The sequence below is a fragment of the Balaenoptera musculus genome, chromosome 16 (assembly GCF_009873245.2).
Source record: "Balaenoptera musculus isolate JJ_BM4_2016_0621 chromosome 16, mBalMus1.pri.v3, whole genome shotgun sequence".
NCBI classification, from domain to species: Eukaryota; Metazoa; Chordata; class Mammalia; order Artiodactyla; family Balaenopteridae; genus Balaenoptera; species Balaenoptera musculus.
This window is the reverse complement of record NC_045800.1, coordinates 34,050,611-34,072,310: the sequence shown is the minus strand read 5'-3', so window position 1 is coordinate 34,072,310 and position 21,700 is coordinate 34,050,611. Positions and strand designations below refer to the sequence as shown.

General features: G+C 42.5%; 1 protein-coding gene across 5 annotated transcripts in view; it reads right to left on the bottom strand.

The window, feature by feature from the left end:
• MYOF (myoferlin) overlaps positions 1 to 21,700 on the bottom strand; it is a 158,939-nt gene that overhangs the window by 30,191 nt on the left and 107,048 nt on the right. For 2 of the 5 annotated variants that reach the window (XM_036828555.1, XM_036828556.1), the window contains 13 exons: positions 19,518 to 19,632; positions 17,942 to 18,047; positions 15,873 to 16,018; positions 13,760 to 13,933; positions 12,789 to 12,897; positions 11,629 to 11,706; positions 9,142 to 9,323; positions 8,890 to 9,048; positions 8,667 to 8,765; positions 7,574 to 7,735; positions 5,449 to 5,614; positions 2,146 to 2,284; positions 244 to 343 (listed from right to left, as the gene is read on the bottom strand). In XM_036828555.1, coding sequence (XP_036684450.1) covers positions 244 to 343; positions 2,146 to 2,284; positions 5,449 to 5,614; positions 7,574 to 7,735; positions 8,667 to 8,765; positions 8,890 to 9,048; positions 9,142 to 9,323; positions 11,629 to 11,706; positions 12,789 to 12,897; positions 13,760 to 13,933; positions 15,873 to 16,018; positions 17,942 to 18,047; positions 19,518 to 19,632 — 1,735 coding nt within the window. The remainder of the gene's footprint in view (positions 1 to 243; positions 344 to 2,145; positions 2,285 to 5,448; positions 5,615 to 7,573; positions 7,736 to 8,666; positions 8,766 to 8,889; positions 9,049 to 9,141; positions 9,324 to 11,628; positions 11,707 to 12,788; positions 12,898 to 13,759; positions 13,934 to 15,872; positions 16,019 to 17,941; positions 18,048 to 19,517; positions 19,633 to 21,700) is intronic. The other 3 variants (XM_036828558.1, XM_036828559.1, XM_036828557.1) reach the window with 2 other exon arrangements.

Below are 21,700 nucleotides of genomic sequence, written 5' to 3'. Positions count from 1 at the left end.
AATTTATTCATGTCCGCTTGCTCATTAGTTCACGTGGCAAAGTAGCTGAAGCAGCTAAAGTAACTTGCTTCATTATATCCAAACGGCATAGAAGATTCTCCCCTGAAGCTTAAAATAATCACATTTGTTTAAAGATCATCTTTCACTCCAAAATCTAGAAAGAATCTGAAAGGAGAGTTCAAGTCTTTAGACCGAGGTCCCCGCAGCCCCAGGCAGCTTCATGCATTTTCTTATCATACATACATGCACTGTCGTTGAAGAAGCCATTTTGCTGAGAGCTGTTGACATACTGCTTAAGCACTGGAATTGGAAGGTAATTGTTGAAATGGCCATGTAGGAACGTCTGTGTTATCTGGTTAGCACTTAGCAATTTGTCCCCAGTGCTTATTTCCCGCTTTACTTGTGGTGGTGCTGAGCACATCTGTTAAGAGCTCCCAGGGTCACCACAAGGTAGTGGTGTGAGTTTCTGTGAGCCCGAAACTGTCACCTGAAGCCACATTCCACAGCTCCCATCAACAGCACAGTGTTGACCCATTCCCTCCATTTACCAATAAAAGGCTTGAATTGAGTTAGTGGTAATAGGTATTCATTACACACACATCGCATGTACATGTAACACATGCATATCACATGCATGTATATTACATGCATGCATGTATATTACATGCGTGCACGTATATTACATGTATATGTAATCCAGGACATCAGCAAGCTTGTCATTGGTTCTTCCAAAGCTCAACTTTGCTCATTTGACTTTGCATAGATGAATGCTATATTCCCCAATGAATAGGTGGTATCAGATTTTTAGAGGCAATTCCAAATAGCCTTTCTTATCAACACAGTATACCTCCAGTAGGTGTTAGGAGAGCAGCTGAGTGAAAGTTATTTATAGTACATGAGAATGACTGATACTACCTTCCTCAGTCCTGCTAAGTTGCAACTTAAAATATGATGTAAACTCAACTTTCACAATGTGTCACTACAGTAGCCTCATCTGTTAACTACTGTTAAGAAATGAATGAGATTGCGGCATAGACTGGCTTTATTCTTCTTCTTGGGCCTCCATACCTGGGGCTACTGAGTATACAGAAGGCCCAAAGAAGAGCTGATTGACAATGGGAGGCAGGAAAGCTGGAGGCTGATTACAGAGCAGGATCTTAAACTGGCTTTTTCCAGAGTTGTTGTGAAAACGTACATAAAAGATCTTAAGTATATTATACTTAGCTTCTCCCTAGGCTACTACTGTTTTATTGGGAATATTTGGGGTTGTTTATAAAGTGAACATAGTGGTTTTGCATATTTGATACTGTCATTTCTGACTGTGGAGGATTCTCAGGGAATAGAATCAAACACACTGCTACGCAGTGCTGGCTGTAGAGCCCACATTTAGTATGGTCCAATTGTTAGTGAGTTTAATGCAGTGGGAAGAAAGTGGATTTCTTTAAAGGCACTGTTTATGGACATAACACATTAAAGTGCAATCATGTGCACTTTTCGGCCAGTTTGCACATTAAAACATGCTGTGAAAGTCCATCGTGAATGCCAACAGGAATGGGGAGATATTTGATGTTTTCTTTTTTCTGGGCTGGGAACTTTTTTTTTCCCTCTCCTTCTTGTCGAACTGGCTGGAATGGTTTTAACATAGGGTCCTGAGTGAGCATTTCCACCAATTTCTTGATTTGGAAAACCACAGTGAATATAAAAGTCGGAGATGTCCCATACACTGACAAATAGGGTCATTAAAAATCCATGACACTTCTGTTTCATGTAGAGGAAAAAAAGTGGTGTGCTACATGTATCCCTCTTCTGAATGTTGTGGTGCTGTGTATTTGCTCCTGAAATTTCTCTTTATTGCAAATGATATCACTCAGACTGTCCACACTAAAGGTCCTCAGACCTGCCTGCACATTAGAATCACTTGGGGAGATTTTAAAATTTACTGTTGTCTAGATCCCTCTCCCTCATGGAGAGTGGAGCACGGGTCTGAGTATATTTTAAGTATCCTGGGTGACTGAGGGTAGAGGACATGAGTCCACACAATGTCACCGTAGCTACTGATGAGTGTAAGATTCAGGTTTTTTACCGTGATAAGCTAATTTGTTATTTTATTTTAGTTGCATTGAATGGTTGTTTGACTGAATTCACCTAATGCTTAGATGCCTGGAAGATAAAACTGACATCATCCAATGATCAGTTCTGAAGCCTACCTTTGATGCCAGTAATGGTTTGGTGTCTTCTATTTCAATAACGACGTCCCGGCAGGGTGGGGTAGACAAAAAGGAGGCTGCAAGACAATTTCATAATCTAAGATACTTACAAAAATATAGTGGTGAACATTCTACTCCAAGTTCAAGTTCAACAGCCACACAGTGGAAGGTAGAGTTTGCTCCTGGATGAGACTTACTAAATGGAGAAGACCACGTCTGAATGTAGAAAAATAACCCAATTCATTGCTTTTCCCAAAATATGATACGGTTTTAGACATTCTTAAGGGGATTTTATGGCCCATTTTTTTCTTTTATCTTAGACAATTAGCCCAATCCTGTACACAGGAAATGCTGAAAAAAGAATTGTGTCAACACATGTCTTTAGAGGATGTAGGAGTGAGGTCGGGGCAATGGGGGCTGGAGGGAGCTACACCAAAGGAGCCTCCTTTTCATGGAATCTGTTCTAAGACACAGAAAAGCAAAGCAGGGTGAACAGTTGCACATTTCAGGGCTGAAGTTGCAGTGGCTCATTCAGCTTGGTTCTCACAGTGTACATAGAGGGAAAAGGCACACATCCTGGCTTTAAATAATTCCCAGAATATTTGTGGCTCTGGATGTTGAGGTTAGAGCAAGGGATCAGGAGCAGCCCCTGGGCTCACCAGGTTTGGTTCAGCTGAAGGGGTTGCTGAAGCCTCAGCCTGGGGCAGGGTGGGATGAGAGGTGCAGCTACCCTTTATGGAAGAAGGCATCAGGCAGCCAGACATTCAACAGGAGGGCAGAACTCAGACAGAACAAACTCTGCCAAGCCAAAAGAACTTTGTGTTTAACCCAGCATTTGATGTATAGGACATAAAGGAGGGAAAACACATTTTTTAGGCACCTACCATGTGCCAGGCAGTGGGCTAACCTGTTTACATACATGACCTCATTTAACCCCTCAAAAATCCTGTAGAATATGTGCATATGTGGCATTATACCCATTATAGAGGTTAAAAAACAAACAAACTGAGGCTGAGAAAGCAAGTCATTTGCTTCCGGTTAAACAATTAATCACAAGTGAAAGTAAGTAATCTAGGTCTGTCTGACCCCAAAGCTTGTGTTTTAACCATCATACCAGAGCCCAGAGCAAAGTAGGCCCTTAGTAAATGTCAGAGAAGTGATCAGGGGAACACCGGGGAAGCAGAGGAGACTGACATTTATTGAGCATCTATGATACGCCAGTTGCTATGTTGTTGCTAGGTGGCACCCCCAGATCTATCAGAAGTCTCTAGGCTTCCAAGATAGCTCCCCTCCAACTCCCGACAACTGCAGCAACACAGACAGCCAGGTGGGCAGGCATGCCGGAACACAACTGCATGCAAGTTCCTTCCTATATTATCATTCCTCCACTTTACAATCCTCATGTAAACAAAGCCTCGGGGACAGGAGGAAAGTTATTCTGTGTGCTTCCAGCATTAGGCCAACCAAGTACATTCCTCAACTCCTACCTCAGTTTGGTTTTAAGAAACTATCAGATTGATCTAAAATAACAGGTTCTGGCCTTGGGAACCCTGTGCTCCCCATACACCTTAAGGATTTTCCTCTTCAGGGGCTTTCTGAAGCCTTGACCCCACTTCACACTAACTACAAAGAATCACGAACCAGGAGACCTCTGCCTAACCCTGACCCATAGACACAAGTAGGTCCATACAAGCGATTCTGGGGCCAGACAAAATTTGCAGCATTTGTACCTTCCTCATGATTTCACATATTTGTGTCAAAGAACTTTCTCTCATGAAAGCAGTAGGAAAAACACTACGAAAACAGTTTCTCTCCATTAAGTAACCCCAGATAAAAGAATGCCTGCAGTTACATTAATCCTTGATGTTATAAAAATGTTGCTGTTTTAGGCACCATCAACTCAGCACAAAAATGCTTTGCATGGGAAATGTATGGATAAACACATGTAGGGTTTTGCTCAAGTGTGACTGAATTTTTTTCTCTCTTCTCTGAATCAGGGATACAGGATGCTCAGACCCACATAGCAGATGAGCTTCAGAGGCTCTGTCAAATCAATACCAAACCTTATGGAAGATTAAATAGAACTGGTTAGCAGAACAGCTCTCAAATAGAAGACATCTGTTTCAGTTTGGAGGCTACCAACGATCAGATGAATGGGTGTCAATTCTCCACTGGGCTTAATCTCATGAGCCTAGGGGCTCTGGGATCTTGTTCACGGATGGGACCCAGTCCCCAGCCCCTAACACTCTCTGGCACACGGTAAATTAAAAAACAAGTAATTCTTGAATGAACAAGAGCAAAATGCTATTCGTTAGTTATTATTTAGTATAGAACCCAAAAGTAAGTATTATACCCTGCTCCATCACTTATTAATTATGTGACCCGAGGCCAGGAATTTAAACTCAAGCAGGTGTTATTTTTAATTCGATAGATAACAATGAAATCATATTTTTCAAATTATATCACAACAATGTTGTGATGCATTAATGAGGCAGGACAATAGATGGAAGGCAATTTAAAATAAAAATCCCCCACTCCTTCAGTGCTTATGGAGGGGCCCCTGTATTTCCCCATCAAAATATTTATCATAGGACTTCCCTGGTGGCGCAGTGGTTAAGGATCAGCCTGCCAATGCAGGGGACATGGGTTCGATCCCTGGTCTGGGAAGATCCCACATACATGCCGCAGAGCAACTAAGCCCGTGCGCACAACTACTGAGCCTGTGCTCTAGAGCCCGCGAGCCACAACTACTGAAGCCCGCACGTGCCTAGAGCCCGTGCTCTGCAACAAGAGAAGCCACTGCAATGAGAAGCCAGCACACTGTAACGAAGAGTAGCTCCCGCTCGCAGCAACTACAGAAAGCCCACGTGCAGCAAAGAAGACCCAACGCAGCGAAAAATAAATAAATTTATTTTTAAAAAAATTTATCACAGCAAACTGCAATCACCCATTGTCTTGCCTTCTCTGCTGGATGATACAAAAAAGAATGTTCATCCAGGAGCAGGACAATTCAGAAAGTAATAGCTTGAGCATTGGGCCCCCTCAAACAAGGCCAGGATTCAAGGGTAGCTCTGCCACTTACTAACTATATTACCTTGGGAAAGTTACAAAGCATGCTGTAAATCAAACTGTTTCCTCATCTGCAAAATCTGGACAATGAGTACTTACTTTGAGAGTTTGTAAAGATTAAATCAACTCAACATGAAAAGTCCCAAGATGCTATTTAGAGACTTGCATTTACCTTTTAGCTGTGGCACGATGTCCTCCTTTCCTGCATAAGGGTCACAGCGAAAGCAGTCCAGGCGGTCAATGGTGCACTGGCCCACAACGGGCTTGCGCCCAAACTGCCGGTGGTCGATGACCTTGATCACCAGCGGAGGCATGTACAATTCCTCCTTGGGCAAGAACTGGGGGTCACAGAGGTAGGTGTTACTTTTCTGTTTAAGACCTGACAAGGGCAGCTTTGCCAATTAACTCCCCCAAAGGGACCAACCCAGGCTCTTTCTGCCCATTTGGTGTAGCCCCTGGGACCCACAGCGAGCAGTTCAGTAATGTACATGCCAGGCAAGCAGCCTGGAGCTGAAGGGCCTGAGCTCCGAGCCGGGATCAAACCCTGGCTCTGCCACTGACAGCTGCATGGTCTTAGGGAACTCTTCTCTGTCCCAGTGATCTCCTTAATAAGAGTAGGGGTGCTGAATTAATACATGTGAAGTGCTTAGCACTGTACCTTAGCACCTGGCTCTGCTCTGTAACAGGATGTGAAGTCAGCATTTAGTTAGAATTAGTTAAAATTTAGATCGAGATAAAACTGAACCTTCACGGGAGATAACTGTGGCTTGAGAGTCTTTCAGCCCTGGAAGTTCAATGCCAAAATGGGATGCTCATGTTTCCTCCATGCCTCCTGGTTCCTCTATATGGAATTTGGTAGCCTTGGTGACATTGTCTGATTGGGGAATCACGGGCTGGTCTCGGGTCTGCCTGGTGCGTGGTTCAGATGATTTCCACCTTCGTCTTCACACAGGAGTAGAAGCTGGGATCAACTGAGTGGCTTTCCTCACCTCTGCTGACTGAGGCTAGATTCCAGGCTAGAGCTTGGGAGGTGGGGAAGGGGCTGGGGACGGAACAAGGGTGGGTAGAGTGGCCCAGGGGATCACTCTGGGATTCTGGCTCGGAGCTTCCAGGTGGCGTTCATCTGTAGCACCGCAAGGGGAAAAGTATTGGCTTTGAAGTTGGAGGGACCTTAAGTCCAAACTCTGGCCACCCACTTGCTAGCTGTGTCCCCTTGTGTAAATCACTTAACATCTCAGTTTCCTCCAAAGCACACATAAGAGGGGTGAAAATGCCTGCCCTGCAGGGTTGAAGACTTAATGCAGGGAGTGTGAATGCAGCCAGCACGGAGCTCTGTGTAGCTACTGCTGCAATCTCGACAGAGTCACTGCAGCACAGCACGCGGGGCCTGGCACTCACTACGGAACTTGCATAAGGTGGTTCCCCTCTCCAGGCCTCAGCTGCCTCATCTGTAAGAGGAGAAGTTAAGCTCCAAGACCCTAGAGTTCAAGAGTGGTGTGCTGGAGACCCCAAGGGCAGAAAAATGACTGGGGTGGGGAAAGAAATGGGAAGGTTCTGGACCTTCCACCCCATGAAGCTGAAGAAATGCCTTTATTTCTTAACGCTTTGTATAGTAGAGTAAAAATTAAAGATTTTTTTCTTTTTAAAAAGTTAAGGATTTAACTGCTCTAAAAACGGAAAGACGGAGTAACCTCTTCTTGCTCCAAAGTATTATAGGGTCTTTGATGGAGGACTGTGAACCAGATCTGAGGCTGCTGCCTTTCTAATAACCAGAGGGTAACTTTGATGGAACAAAGTGGCACCATCCCAGGGACACCTGGAGGCAGGGCACAGTCATGGGCTCTTAGGACATGGCCCCATCACCCCGCAGCTGCCCTTCCCCAGCCAGCCAGTCACCATCCAGAGGGTTCTGGTCCACGTACACCTGCAGGGCCTGGGGGTTAATATTCCGCTCTCGGGGGATCGACCAAGAGCCTGTTACAGAGAGCTGACTAGATGGAAAGTTTACTGGAGAAATACATTAGTATTGCTCATAGATACTTCTGTGTCACTGGGGTTGTTTGAAGCTTTAAGAAACCATCACTACAGTGTGAGAATCTAAGGGGGAAAAGTCACTGACAAGCTGTCTGCAAGGCAGGGTTTTTCCATTTGTTGTCAGACTGGAAATATATAAACTACAGACTTTGGAAATATATATATATATATATAAAATATGTGTGTGATTTGTATATATTCATTTTCAAGTACAATTCAGCTATTCAACACACATGAACTAGTACGGAGTCTTGATACAGTACCACTTTCATGAAGAGAACAGAACTTGGGAAGTTGGGCGTCTTCTTCAGGTTTTTGATCACCACTGATTCTACCCTTTCCCCTCCACACTCCACAATGAGACTGGGGGAGGTGACAGAAGCCATCTGGTAGTTTTTCATATTTCTTAAGCCCCAAGCTAGAATCTAAGAAAACAATGTAAAGAGAAGGGAAGGAAACCCAGCCTATGAAAAATAATATTCAAAAGGAAAAAATCCTGTCTTAATAACTGGTAAATTCTTTAAGATTGACTTGTACAGATTTGCCTCAAATCTCTGAGAACGTCACTCTAGAAAACCTGGAGGTCATACAGAGAAAGGGGTTTTGCCCATTTACCGCTCCTACCCGAGCCGCTAAAAAGCAGAGGGGATAAGAGTGCAGGGATCAAACCCTGGCTGCGCCATATCACAGCTCTGAGAACTCTGGCCAGTTAGTAACTTCACTGTCTCATCTGCAAACGGGGCTGAGAGCATCACCTATCGTGGGTTATTCTGAGGATCAAGTGTAAACTTCTTAACATAGTGACTGACATGCAGGCGCTAAGTAAAAAAATAAGAGCTGTTGTTTAGAGTCATCTGCCTCAGTCTTAGCAAGACCCCAAGAATGGAAATCTCCAGGTAACAGCTGCTTGACTGGACAGAGGGAGAGCCCTCAATAGTAGGCAGGACGCTGTCCATCAGGCTCCTTCCTTCTATATCTGCTCTGTCTGACATGTCACCATTTCTCATTCCTCCCTTCCCTCCCTATACCTCCCTTTGAGGTCCCCTTTTCTCTGCACATAAAGACACGCTGCTCTGAGTCTGTCTCCTCTCTCCCAGTTGACACAGGAAACTTAGAAATCCACTGGCTCCCCGTAAATGGGAATTCTACATTCCCTCAGGAATGTTGGGATTGACTTGTTTTTATTGCTTTGACAAGCACTCTATTTCCATGAATATTTCAATTTTTTAGAAAAATTCTATAGGAAATTGGAGACAGCAAGAGAAGATGCAGCAAGATTCCATTCCTATACGAAAGATTCCATTTCTATAGACACATCCATTTGAGTTGATCAATAAAACAGAGTGAGCAGCATACCTCAACAGCAGTGAGCTGAACCACAGGCCTGATGCCCTGGGGGACCATGTACAGATTTGGTGCCCTTTGCGAGGGAAGAATGGGAAGGTTGGAGCCATCCTGTGAAACAAACATGGAAATGTCAATGCCTCCCTTTAGTTCAAGTAAATAGTGCCTGGAGTTGTTAACAAGTGTTTTGATTGGCTACTCTGAAAAAATATGTGAGTGAGAACTCAGTAAGTACCTTGTGCCTCAGGATCAGCTCTGCAGTTACAAGGACATCCCCACAGGTTTTGTCTCCATTCATTACGGGGTACCAGAGAAGTTTGGGTGTGATGTCCATTTCTGAGTTTAGTTTCACCAGAGGAGAGCACATGCTTCGTCCTAAAAACTCATCTTTGCCCTAGAGAAACAAGCAATCCTTAAATTCCCTGACAAACATCCCTATAAATCTCCATCATTCCCCTAGCCATCTTAGAAATTCTCAATTACCTACCACTTTGTCATTGTCAAAAAGTTCAATGACAACCTTGGGTGGGTTCTGCAGGACTGTTTGGGGTTCCCCATAAATTTCAATTTCATCAAATATAATTGTTTGGTCCCATGTAGGATTCAGAGTTGAGTGGACGATCTCGGTGGTTTTACTTCGATGAAGGAAGGAGACATGAGCATATGGATCTAAAACAGAAAAAAAGAATAACAGTGGGCCATGGCTGAAGTCTGAAATGGTAAAACTCCTGGAAGAAAATATAGGGGTAGGCTCCTTGACACTGGCTTCGCTATGGTTTTTTGAATTTGACACCAAAAGCAAAAATAAACAAGTGGGACAACATCAAACTAAAAAAGATTCTGTGCAGCAAAGTAAACCACCAAAGAAATGAAAGCCAACCTATAGATGAATAAAGAAAAAAATATAGATAGATAGATAGATACACACTATGAAATATAATTCAGCTTTAAAAAAGAAGGAAATTTTGCCATTTGTGACAACATGGATGAACCTAGAGGGCATTATGCTAAGTGAAATAAGCCAGACAGAGAAACACAAATACTACATGGTATCACTTATATGTGAAACAAACAAAAAAGTCGAACTCATAGAAACAGACAGTAGAATGGTGGTGTCAGGGTGTCTGGGGGCAGGGGAAATGGAGAGAAGTTAGTGAAAGGGTATAAATTTCACCTACAAGATGAATAAGGTCTGAGGATCTAATGCATAACGTGGTGACTGCAGCTAACACTGTATTGTATAATTGAAATTTGCTAAGAAAGTAGAACTTAAGTGTTCTCACACACTCACACATCAGGTAAATACGACAGACGATGAATGTTGTGGAAATCCTTCCACAATGTGTACATATATCAAATCACCACGTTGTACACTTTAAATATATTACAACTATATTTGTCAACTATATCTCAATAAAGCTGAAAAAAGATAAGAGAAAAAAAAAAAAAGAAGTAATCCATTTCTCCTCCATGCTAGATAATTTCACCAAACCTTTTTGCAATTGCTTGGGAGCTGACCTATCTGAGCAATACCCTGCTGTCTAACTTGAAGCTTCTGCATAAGCTCAAAGGGTGCTTGGCTTTTAGCACTGCAGCATCTCATGAATGGGATTCCTTGCTTTTGCCCTGATGATGTATCTTTTATCTCAAACTGCAAGGAATGTGCTTAGAGTTTTATGCAACTTTAGTCGAGAAATTAACTTTGACTTTCAATGATTGAGTGCCCCCTGGTGGTGAATATTCAAAAATGTCTTCAAAAACCATTTTGGAGATGTGTATTACAGAGATAACCTTGAATCTGCTTTAATTTGTGAGAAAAGGAAACCATTCACATATGTTGGTTAATATTAGTGCTCGGAACATACCTCACAATTGATGTAAGCATGCTGGAGTGTCAGGTAACTGCTCTTAGAGCTGTTTCCATAGAAGCCCCAGGGAAGCTCTGATGGCCTTCGGGTCCTGAAGTAGAATGCTCCCCCTATAGCCCAGGGAGCCCAGGAACTATTCATGGTCCCACTAGCAACAGCACAAATCCCCCAGCAGCAGGAGCCCAGGACCTTCCTCTTAGAACCAGTCCAAAGGCAACAAAAGCAGCTGGGGTGTCAGTGTGAGGGGTGATGAAGCCTCATGGTTTGATGGTGCTGGGAATTGGGGAGCAGGCAGCAGAGGAGGTCAAGATGGACTCCAAAGTAGGGGAATGGGTGATCTTTTTGTCAACGTAAGAGAGCTACAAAAATATATATATAGGGCTTCCCTGGTGGCGCAGTGGTTGAGAGTCCGCCTGCCAGTGCGGGGGACACGGGTTCGAGCCCTGGTCTGGGAAGATCCCACATGCTGCGGAGCAACTAAGCCCGTGTGCCACAACTACTGAGCCTGCGCGTCTGGAGCCTGTGCTCCGCAACGGGAGAGGCCGCGACAGTGAGAGGCCCGCGCACCGTGATGAAGAGTGGCCCCCACTCGCCACAACTGGAGAAAGCCCTCGCACAGAAACGAAGACCCAACACAGCCAAAAATAAATAATAAACAAATAAATAAATAAATTTATTAAAAAAAAAAAAAAAAGGCAATAGATGCCCAATCCCTAACCCTCTAAAAAAAAAAAATATATATATATATATATATATATATAAAGGTGAGGACTTACCAATTAACCCAAGAGCCCAGGGGTAAAAACACAGCTATAAACAGAAAGCAAAAACTGCTTTTCTTAAGGTGTATTTTTAATCACTTAATCAATTAATGATGATTAGTATTAAAAGACCATGAATCTTCTCCAGCACTCAGCAACCGTGCTCGGCATACTCAGCAAGTATCTAATGACTGAGCAATTGACTTCATGCATATCAAACTACTCTCAATACGGAAAGGCTTTTTGTTGTTGTGAGAAATAACTCAAAGCATCCACTTGACGAAAAGTAGAATCCAGCTAGCCTGCTGCGTAATAACATGTGAGATGGAGACTTTTTTCCTTTACCTGAAAAGCTATCCTTGTCTAGAGCCATGAGGTTTCTGGCTTGATAGATATAGCAACGCAGATGGTAAATGTAGACTCCTAAAAAGAACAGGATGGAGGTTACTTACAAGAAACAGAACACCGTATTTCTATTTGGAGATAATATATGCTTCAGATAAATGGGTTACCCAAATCTATTTCCCCACGGTAAAGAACACATATACAGTGGTGATGACATGTCTTCCCAAAGTAGTTCTGTCTCCTGCAAAATGAAACTTATTTAAAAAGTACTACAGGAAGCTCAATGCAAGTGTGTCAATCAGGAGAACATACTCCTGGTGTAAACTACCTGGATTTAGGGTACTGCTTGTCATTGCCGACCTTTAAAATGACACTTGGTCTCTAGGAGTTATAGAAATAGGGCTTTCCAGACCATTTCAGCACCAGATCTAGGAAACAGTTATCTGCTAAACGTTTCTTTGATATTTCAAAGACTTTATACTCCTTATCATTATTATACTAATGCATATACGACCCTCCCCACTATGCTGCCATCCTTCCCTGCCCCTGCAAACACACATAATTTGAGAGGCAGGAGAGCATTTTGATTCATAACACAGATTCTGGGAACCAGACTACTTGAGTTCAAATCTTGTCTGTAGTGCTTACAAGCTATAAGATCTTGGTCAAGTTATTTAATCTTTCTGCACTTGGTTTCCTCCTGTAAAACTGGGACCAGTAATAGTACCTACCTTCTAGGGTAGTTATAAGAATTAAATGAGTTAATATATGTAGAGTGCCTGGCACATGCTAAGACTTACATGAGTATTTGCTATTATTATTACAGAGTAGGTCTGCTTCCAAAATTCCTGAAGGTTATCATTGAAACCAACCTTAACTTTTTGAACCTTTTTTCCAATTAGAATAATCTTTTGCGGGAGCTTAATAGGTAGCATGAGTACATATCAGACAGATTATGTTGAAATCAATGATTTGACCACCCTCTACCCCAAATATAATTTTGAAAACTGTATTTTAAAAAATCGTCTCCATCAAGTGATGAAAATGAAAGTCACATTTGCATAAAGGGATTTTTATCTATCATATTTGGTGAATTCAAAGAGTTTCCTTGAGATGAACGTCATAGAAGTGAAAAACACAAATACATGTTTAAAACTTACTGTCAAAATTGCAGGAAACAATGGGAGTGTTTGCTCCAAACACAGCAGTGGCGCTGTGTTTCTGTTTTTCTACACTCTTTTCATCTCCATCCTCGGTAGTATCTGCACCCTAAAATAAGAGTCAGGAAAACCAATTAACAATGCCTAAAAACAAACGAAGAGCTAAGAATTACAAACAAATGGGATGGTCGCTTTTAAAAGAGATTTTCTTCATCCAATCACTCCATTTTTTAAAGATGAATAAAGCCCAGGACAGCGACAGAGCAGGAAGTCGAAGCCAGCCTTTCTACCCCAAGGCCAGGTTTACCAAACCCTGCCCACCCTGCCCGTGAAGGAAAAAAAAAAAAAAAAAAAGGAGGAGCATAAAGGATACATAAGTGGATTAAGAGGAGGGGAGGAAGAAAAAGAGCAGTGGAAGAAGAACAGAGAAGAGTCACTGTGTAGAAATATAAAAATAGGTTGCGTCCAAACACAAATTTCTAAAAATGGTCCCTGACTACCACATTGTTTTAAATCAACCATGACCATTTTCTTATTCATTCCTTCCACCTTTGTGCTTTTTTCTTCTCTGCCTTTTTATTGTGCTTCCATATGAATTGTTCTCCAATTTTGTAAGCATCCTTCTGTTTTCCTTCCCCTCACATCTGCATATTTAACTTTCTTTGTTTGTTGAACAGTTGTAGTTTCCAAAGTATAATCCAAAGGGATGTTAATAGATGTCACCTGAAGCAAAGGTTTTGGAACAGATATACTTGGAAAAGGCTAGATGAAACAATATTAAACGTGCTTCTTAGAACCTTTCATATGTGAATGGTCTATTCATTCTACAAAAATTATTGAGCACCTAGGATGTGCAGCTTTCTCCCAAATTGTGTGCAGTCTTACAGCATTGGAGTCGATGGTATGATATCCAACACTCATGTATTTTCCCTCTGTGAATATGATTTGAATTTTGGCTATTTATTACTTACAAGGGCACCTTCAAGTTTAAAGATGGCAGCTGCGCCATGCGTCTCCGAAGGAGCCATTTTTCTCCTCCAGCATCTGCGGCGAAAGGTATCTGAACTACGCTGTTTCCAGTGAAATTTCCAGCCAATTAAAGAAGCGTATTCCCAGCCCTCCTGGTCTTTAAATTCTTCCATGGCCTAAAATAGAAGTAAAACATTGAATGATAATAATCATAATAACAATATTCCTTATATTGATAAAGCAGATTATGTGATCCATCAACAAATACGTATTGAAAATCTACTCTGTGCCAAAGTACTGGGCTAGGAGCCAGGGATACAACAAAGAACAAAATAGACAGGCTCTCTGCCCTTGCAGAGCTGATGGACTCTGGGGATGGAGAGAGATAAGCAGGCAGGTAAAGTGAAATGAGATGAAATGAAATGAGTGGTGGCTGTAGCATCAGGAGGGGTACCTTATTCAGACTTGGTAGCAGGGGTTGGGGGCGGCATGAGGGAACGGGGAAAGCAAATGGATTCTTTTCCAAATTGCTTTCTATTTCCTCACTTCATTAGCTCAGAAGAACATTGCCATTATGATATAGTTTGGAAAATATTATTATGTCCATTTTATATATAGAGGGAAAAAAACGATACCACCCTCCCTAGGGTTTAAGGGTCTTGTCTAAGGTAATAGCTTCTATAGCTAATAAGTAAGTCAGAGTATATTACTTCTATAATAACTACTATCTAATGACTATAGCACTTTTAATCTTAAAAACTATATATAATTATCTCAGTTTTCAGTGTTTTTTTTCAATTCATTCAGTAACTCTAAGTGTGGTATTGGGTTAAGAGCTGAGGAAGCAGTGAAGAAAAAGACAAGATCCTTGCCCTCCTGTAGCTGACATTTCAGTGGTGGAAATTTTATGTAAATATCTTAAAAGTATGACTAGATTTAATAGATGTAAAATAATACTGAATAATATTTATGATCTCAGAAATAAGAGTTCCATGTAGGGGTTATTTTTTTCAACTTTGAATAAACAGAAAACCCAGGTCAAGGACAATCTTGTAATTGACCTTCTGGCAGTATTACTAGTGACACCAAAATATTTTATGCAGCCAGGAGTGAGGCAGGTTAGGGAACATGATCTAAGTCTCAACAATACTCTTTGGTAGAATAGAACTGGGCCATGTTTCTGGTCTTCTGACTGGTGGCTCAGTGTTCTTTCCACTTCACCTTGGTGCTCTCATGTGGAAGGAGGGAGTCAAGTGCCTCTAGAAACTTCTCACCCTACCAGGATAAGGATGATTGCAAAACAAATATTCATTCATTAGCTCATTCATTCTACTCCATTATTTATTAGGAACAAGGTCCTGAGCTTTGGAACCTTAGAAGTACCAAAAAGCTCACTATCTAATAAAAAGGCACTTCATGACATCTACTATGAGTCAGGCACTTTGTGGAATAGAAAGAGGTCGTATTTTGGGATGACCTTAGCCTGGGTTCAAACACTCTATCACTTACTAGACCCATGGCCTAAAGCAAATCCATTTAACCCCTGTGAACATTATCTGTAAGATGAGGAGAAAAATGCAGATTTTGTGGATTGGAGATGATGTATATTCAGTACCTACCGTCACAAAAAGCACACAGAACATACCACTTATTATTGTTATGAGTATTATTTTTCCACTCAATTTATTATTCTTCTTCCATTTAAGCCTATAATACCCTAATTAGATGCATGATATTATATCCATTTTGCAGATGAGAAAGGAAATGAAGCCAGGATTTGAATCCTCAGGTGTCTTGTTCCAGGTCCTGAGCTATTGCCACTACTACATTATGCTACCAAAATAATTTCTGTTTCTACTACTGCCTCTTGAGTGGTTCTCATTATTTAGCCTGTTTCAGAATCGCCTGGAAGACTTACTGAAACATGGAATGCTGGGCTCCACCCCCAGAGTTCCTAAATCAGCAGGTTTGGGGTGGGGATACACTTTTATAACCCTTGAGCAGGGCATCAGGCCCTTGACTGGCAAATGGTTTCTGTAGAAATAGCCGAGTTAACTATGGTTCTGTGTGGTCTGGAAGGCGGAGCCCCCAGCTCCCTCCCATTGCTCCTCTTACCCTTGCAGTACTTGAAGTGGTTTGTGTTAAGTCTTTCTTGCGTTTTCGGACCAGCCTTCGGCGTCTGTGAGTATGATACATTTTTTCTGCTGCAACCCAGGATTTGGGCTTATTATCAGGAGGGATGATAATTCCATACTCCCAGCCTGGAACAGAGTTTGTGAATGGTTATCCAAACGAGATGCACTTGCCAGATTGCCAAATAAAGTTCCAGGAATCATTAGGTCACTCTCTGCCCCCCAACATTCTCCACTGTCACGACTGAACGCCACTGCTCCTATCACTTTGCTGCTATCAGCCAAACTGAATACAGCCCTATTTCCCTGGATCCCTCTTCAAGAAGCTTCCTTTGTGGCCCTGGGGTTCTCCTCCATGTTTCTACTTCTAGTCATTCATGGTAATTGAGTGCATCTAAGAGTAAAGCACAATGCAAGAGGCATTTAGGGACAGCGATGAAGGGCATGGCCTGTGTAGTCAACAGCCTGGGTTCAAATCCCTGCATCACCACATGGGGGCTGTTTACTTTTAAAGTTTCTTGCAAGTTAGTAAACCTGCTGATGGTCCAATTTCCCCAGCAGAAAGGTAAAATATAGCTTTTTCAAAAGAATTAATCAAAATAATGCATGCAAAGCACTAGGACCATGATTAGCATATAGTTTGCACTCAAAAAACATTAACTATTATTAAAAGGCCTGGTTTGTGCATCAAGATCATCAAGAAACTTTTTTTAAAAAATAAATTTATTTATTTATTTACTTTTGGCTGCGTTGGGTCTTTGTTGCTGCACGTGGGCTTTGTCTAGTTGTGGCAAGTGGGGGCTACTCTTCGTTGTGGGGCGTGGACTTCTCACTGCAGTGGCTTCTCTTGTTGCAGAGCACGGGCTCTAGGTGCATGGGCTTCAGTAGTTGTGGCACGCAGGCTCAGTAGTTGTGGCTCGCGAGCTGTAGAGCGCAGGCTCAGTAGTTGTGGCGCACGGGCTTAGTTGCACCACGGCATGTGGGATCTTCCCAGACCAGGGCTCGAACCCATGTCCCCTGCATTGGCAGGCAGATTCTTAACCACTGTGCTACCAGGGAAGTCCCATCAAGAAATTTATAATCTATTTGAAACCTTCCATATCAATGCTAGTTCTTTCATGTGTACTATTCCCTCTTGTAAGAAATTTAAAAGTCAAATTTTCTCTCGTGATAATTCTAAATGTTCTAGTTCGTTTAACTTTAGATTACTATTTGTAGAAAAGGATAAATATCGGACTTCCCTGGTGGCGCAGTGGTTAAGAATCTGCCTGCCAATGCAGGGGACATGGGTTCGAGCCCTGGTCTGGGAAGATCCCACATACATGCCGCAGAGCAACTAAGCCCGTGCGCCACAACTACTGACTAAGCCTGCACTCTAGAGCCTGCGAGCCACAACTACTGAGCCCGTGTGCCACAACTACCGAAGCTCGTGAGCCTGGAGCCCATGCTCCACAACAAGAGACGCCACCACAATGAGAAGCCCGCGCACCGCAACAAAGGGTAGCCCCCGCTCACCGCAACTAGAGAAAGTCCACGCGCAGCAATGAAGAACCAACACAGCCATAAATAAATAAATAAATAAATAAATAAAATTTTTTTAAAAAAGAAAAGGATAAATATCATTACCAGAAGCTATGTCAATAATCTGCATTACTGCTGAGTAGGGTGACTTTTAAGGCATTTTGCAGTTCTTCTTTCTGAGCTAGGGGGCCCTTGAGTGTGATGTTCCCAGGGAGGGTATGCCGTGGTTAGACTAGAGAAGCTCCAAACTCCAGTCCCCTCCCAAATTCTCATTGGATCCCCGGGATCTCAAAGTCCAGCCACCCGGCATCCTGTTACCTTGTATCTTTCATTCTTGACAGCCCCCCACCCTGCACCTGTCCAAGTACTTGCTTGTCTTTCAGATTTTGCATCTGAATAGTCACAGGTAACACCACCTGACCTGGTCGTCTTAGACGAAGGGGCGTGAGACTCCTCCCTCCCAAGGAAACTTGACTTTAACCAAGGCATTGCTGGAGAGCCCCTGGTCAGGTAATAGGTCTGAAATGTTACCTCTCTCATCCACTGCACGATTAATGTCATAGACCCATGCGTCATCTTCCCATTCCCAACCTGGAGGGCAAGTGAGCTCGCTGGGTGATGTTGCTTTATCACCGTTCTTAGAAAAAAAAAAAAGAGAAAGAAGCCATAGTGTGTTAAATAAGATGCAAAGGTGAGATAGAATTCCTCACACTTAACTATAGACTCACTCATTTCAATACCATCATACACATCAATCTTTCTCAGAAAAAGCCGTAATCTTTATTTATACACAATTGCTAAGCAATAACTAGATTTTTAAAGAATACTTTCTGCTTCCACTATTAGGGAATATGTTATGTTAAACCATGGGAAATTGTTTTTGTAGGTCAAAAATGATCAAATATCAGCAATTTCATATGGTTCAACTTAATATTATGAAATGATGCAACTCTTTATGAGGGGTTATATTGCAGAGAACCCATCGGAGATGGATAAAGCATGAAAAACACATGTTTTCAAGAATGGGGTAATGCTACAGGAGGTTGTAGATGCTAATCATGTAAGACTGAGCAAAGTTTACGTGAAATATTGACAAGTTCTGCATTAAAACATAGAGTTATGAAAAAAGTTCATAGTAAAGGAAATAAAGGAGGTCCATAAACATAGAAAAATAGTCAGCTTCACTTTAAGAGTGTGAAAATTGAAATAACAACAGGATACCATCTATTCATGTACTGACAAAGATGTTAAAGTGGGAGGGTGAGTGTCTAGAAAAACAGCCCCCTATGCTATTGCTAGAAATATAAATTTGTACAACCTCTTTGAAAGTAGTTTGCCAATATTTGTCAAAATTTTATATGCATTGAAACCTTGACCAAGCCAACAGGTGCCTCTCCTACAGACAAACTTTCATAAGTGAATAAGAATGTACTTATAAGGATGTTCATTGTCACATTGTTTATAAAAAACAAAGACTGGGCAGAAAACCCCTAAATATCCACAAGGAGAGGATTAGTTAAATAAATTACAGAGGGGTACATATAATAAAACACTCTGTAGGAATTTTCTAAATGGCTCATAGATCTATATGTATTGATATCAAAAGATGTCCAAGATATATTATGTGAAAAATACAAGTTGTAGAACTGTGCATACAACACAATTCTATTCAGGCGGGGAAAAAAAGAAGTTATATATTTGTATAGGAACAGAAAACTGCTATCAGTGGTTCAATGGTTATCTCTGGGGGTGGGATATGGATCAGGGAGAAGAATTACTTTTAATTTCCTTTTATGCTCTTTGACTATTCTAAAGACATGAGCATTCACTTTGTTATGATTTTAAAAACTAGTTCCATAATAAATATAGTAAAAAAAAATTTCACAACCCAGACTTTACCATGTACCAACACCTAGTTAAACAGGCCCCATGTCTTTCCTATAGGAATTGATTACAGATGCGCTTTGGAGGCTCCAGTTATAAAGGGAAGGCTTTATGACACGAGATAGAGCAGGAGAGACGGGGCAGCCCCGCCTTGCGCTCGGTGATGCAGCGATGGTTTCTCCGAGCCCAGGCAGGAGGGCTTATCCCCGGGAGCTGCGCTCACCGCATCCGTGTAGCTGTCCTCTGCTGGCTTCCACTGGCCCCGGGGGTAGCGACTCTCGTTCTGATACACTTCATCTGTGAACTCTGTGTGACCCGCATCCGCCTCGGTCAGCAAGCTGAGGGAGAGGAGGCTCGCATTACCAAAGGTGGTCACCGACCACCCCATCTATTTCCAATGGCGGGGAGACATCTACACCCTGGGGGTGGCCCCCGTTCCCTCCTCGCCCTACCCCGTTGGGTTCTCCACTCCAAACTCTTCTTTGTACTAATAGCTTTTGACATTCCTTTGAAGAGGGGCCGCTGGAACAATGAGCCCTAAATTACAGAGAACTTCTTAAATTAGCAGAGTTGCTCCTGCCCAGTAATTAGGGTGGGGACTGGGAAAACAGTATTGTGGGCAACTTCTTCTAGGGACCAGGCTTCTGTTTCTGTGTCAGGTCAGGGCCATTCAGCATTTTCTCAGCAAGACTCTTGGCTAACAGTTCAAAAGAATAAAGAGTCATCTTCCCTCTTTCCACCTATTTTAAAAAATGGAATGGAGACGGTCTCCTGGGGCCTAGTGTGGAAACTTTTTACTCATGGCTTGCTTGGTCTACGTAACACAAACTGAAGGGAGGAGTTTACATTTTCTGGATAGTTCCTAGGTAGGGATGACAGCCAAACCAGGTCATTTCAGACTCCAAAGTCCATTTGGGCACTTGAGAAATCCATACTGACTCCCTGCCATGCCAATTTTCCTCTTGGATTTGGAACTATTTTGACAACCCAGAGAAGAAAAGTACAGAGGTTCCAACTTTGACTTAAGTCTTCTGCCAGGTATCCAATCAAGTGAGGTTTCTTTTTTCCTTTTACTGCCTCTACATCTTTCCCCTGCTGTATCCTCCCCTAGAATCAAGCACTGGAAAGAAATCAGAAAACAGAAAGTTCCCACCCTTTGTATCAATTGGGCTTGTCCATCACTTCTCCGGGCCCCAGAGAAGGAGAACAGAACTGGCTGCCACCTCTGGGGTCCCATCCAGCTCCGACAGGCTCTGACCTGCTTTTCCAGTCCCAATTCCCCTGGCCTTTCCCTGTCCTCACTAACCTTCCTTCCTTCTTTCCAGTTCAAACCCCATTTCCCTTCCCCTCATCAGCAACTCCAACTCCATCCAAAGCAAGCTGTCATGGGTTAAAAGCAATCATGTGCAGACACTGGGTCTTAACAGACCAGACCAGCACACTTCTTTCCCTCCTTCCCTAATCCTGTGTCATTATGGGAAACACATGTGGACAGAGAGAGCAAACTCTAGTTTAAGGTCTTAAAATCCAACTTCACAAGCTTGTTTCCTCCGAACACAAGTACACTGTCCTGAGCTGGAGAAAAGAGGGCATTCTGGTTCCAGTGTTTTTGGCAACACATAGAAACCAGGCTTTGGTTTCCTCCAGACTCCAGGGGACACATGCTTGCCCCCTGTACTGTTTCTTTCTTCCTGTTTAATAATAGCCTTTGACATATAATTCACATACCATACAATTCATCCATTTAAAGTATGCCCTCTACTGTTTCCTGCAGACATTCCAGCATAACAGTTGAGAGCTGGTTTTGGTGCCCAGGCTAGATTTGGGTTCTAGTCCTGTCTACACCACTCACCCACAGTCTGTGTGCCTTTGGACAAGTGACTTAATCCCTCTAGGTCTCAGTTTCATCTGTAAAGTGGAGATAACACTATTTTTTGTTGGGAGATAATTCTTTGTGAGTCTAAACACAGGCTCCATGACCTTTGTTGCAGACTATCTTCTCAAGGATGTTTATATGAGGAAAACCTCGGAAGACATAGTGTTTCTCTCCAGAGCAAAGGGCCAGCACGCTTACTACCTACCCATTATAAAGGATTCAGGTGCCCTAAGCTCAGGGTTCCTTTTCTATTATACAATCCACTTCATGTGCAAGTGTCACCTGGCCCTCTTTTTGTCGCCCTGTGGGAATTGGGGCTTGGAGAACAAGAGCAAATGTTGATACTCTGGTACTACTAATACTACTACTATTTGCTGTGGGCAATACAGTCCTTTGTCTCTGCTTTAGGAGTCTTGTGTCTCCTGCCAACATCCACGAAACTGTGGCAGGTGACCTTGCTAGCTTGCAAGTAGGATAAAAATCTCAGACTCTTCATGATTTTTGACACTACCTATCTTGTAGGACTGCAA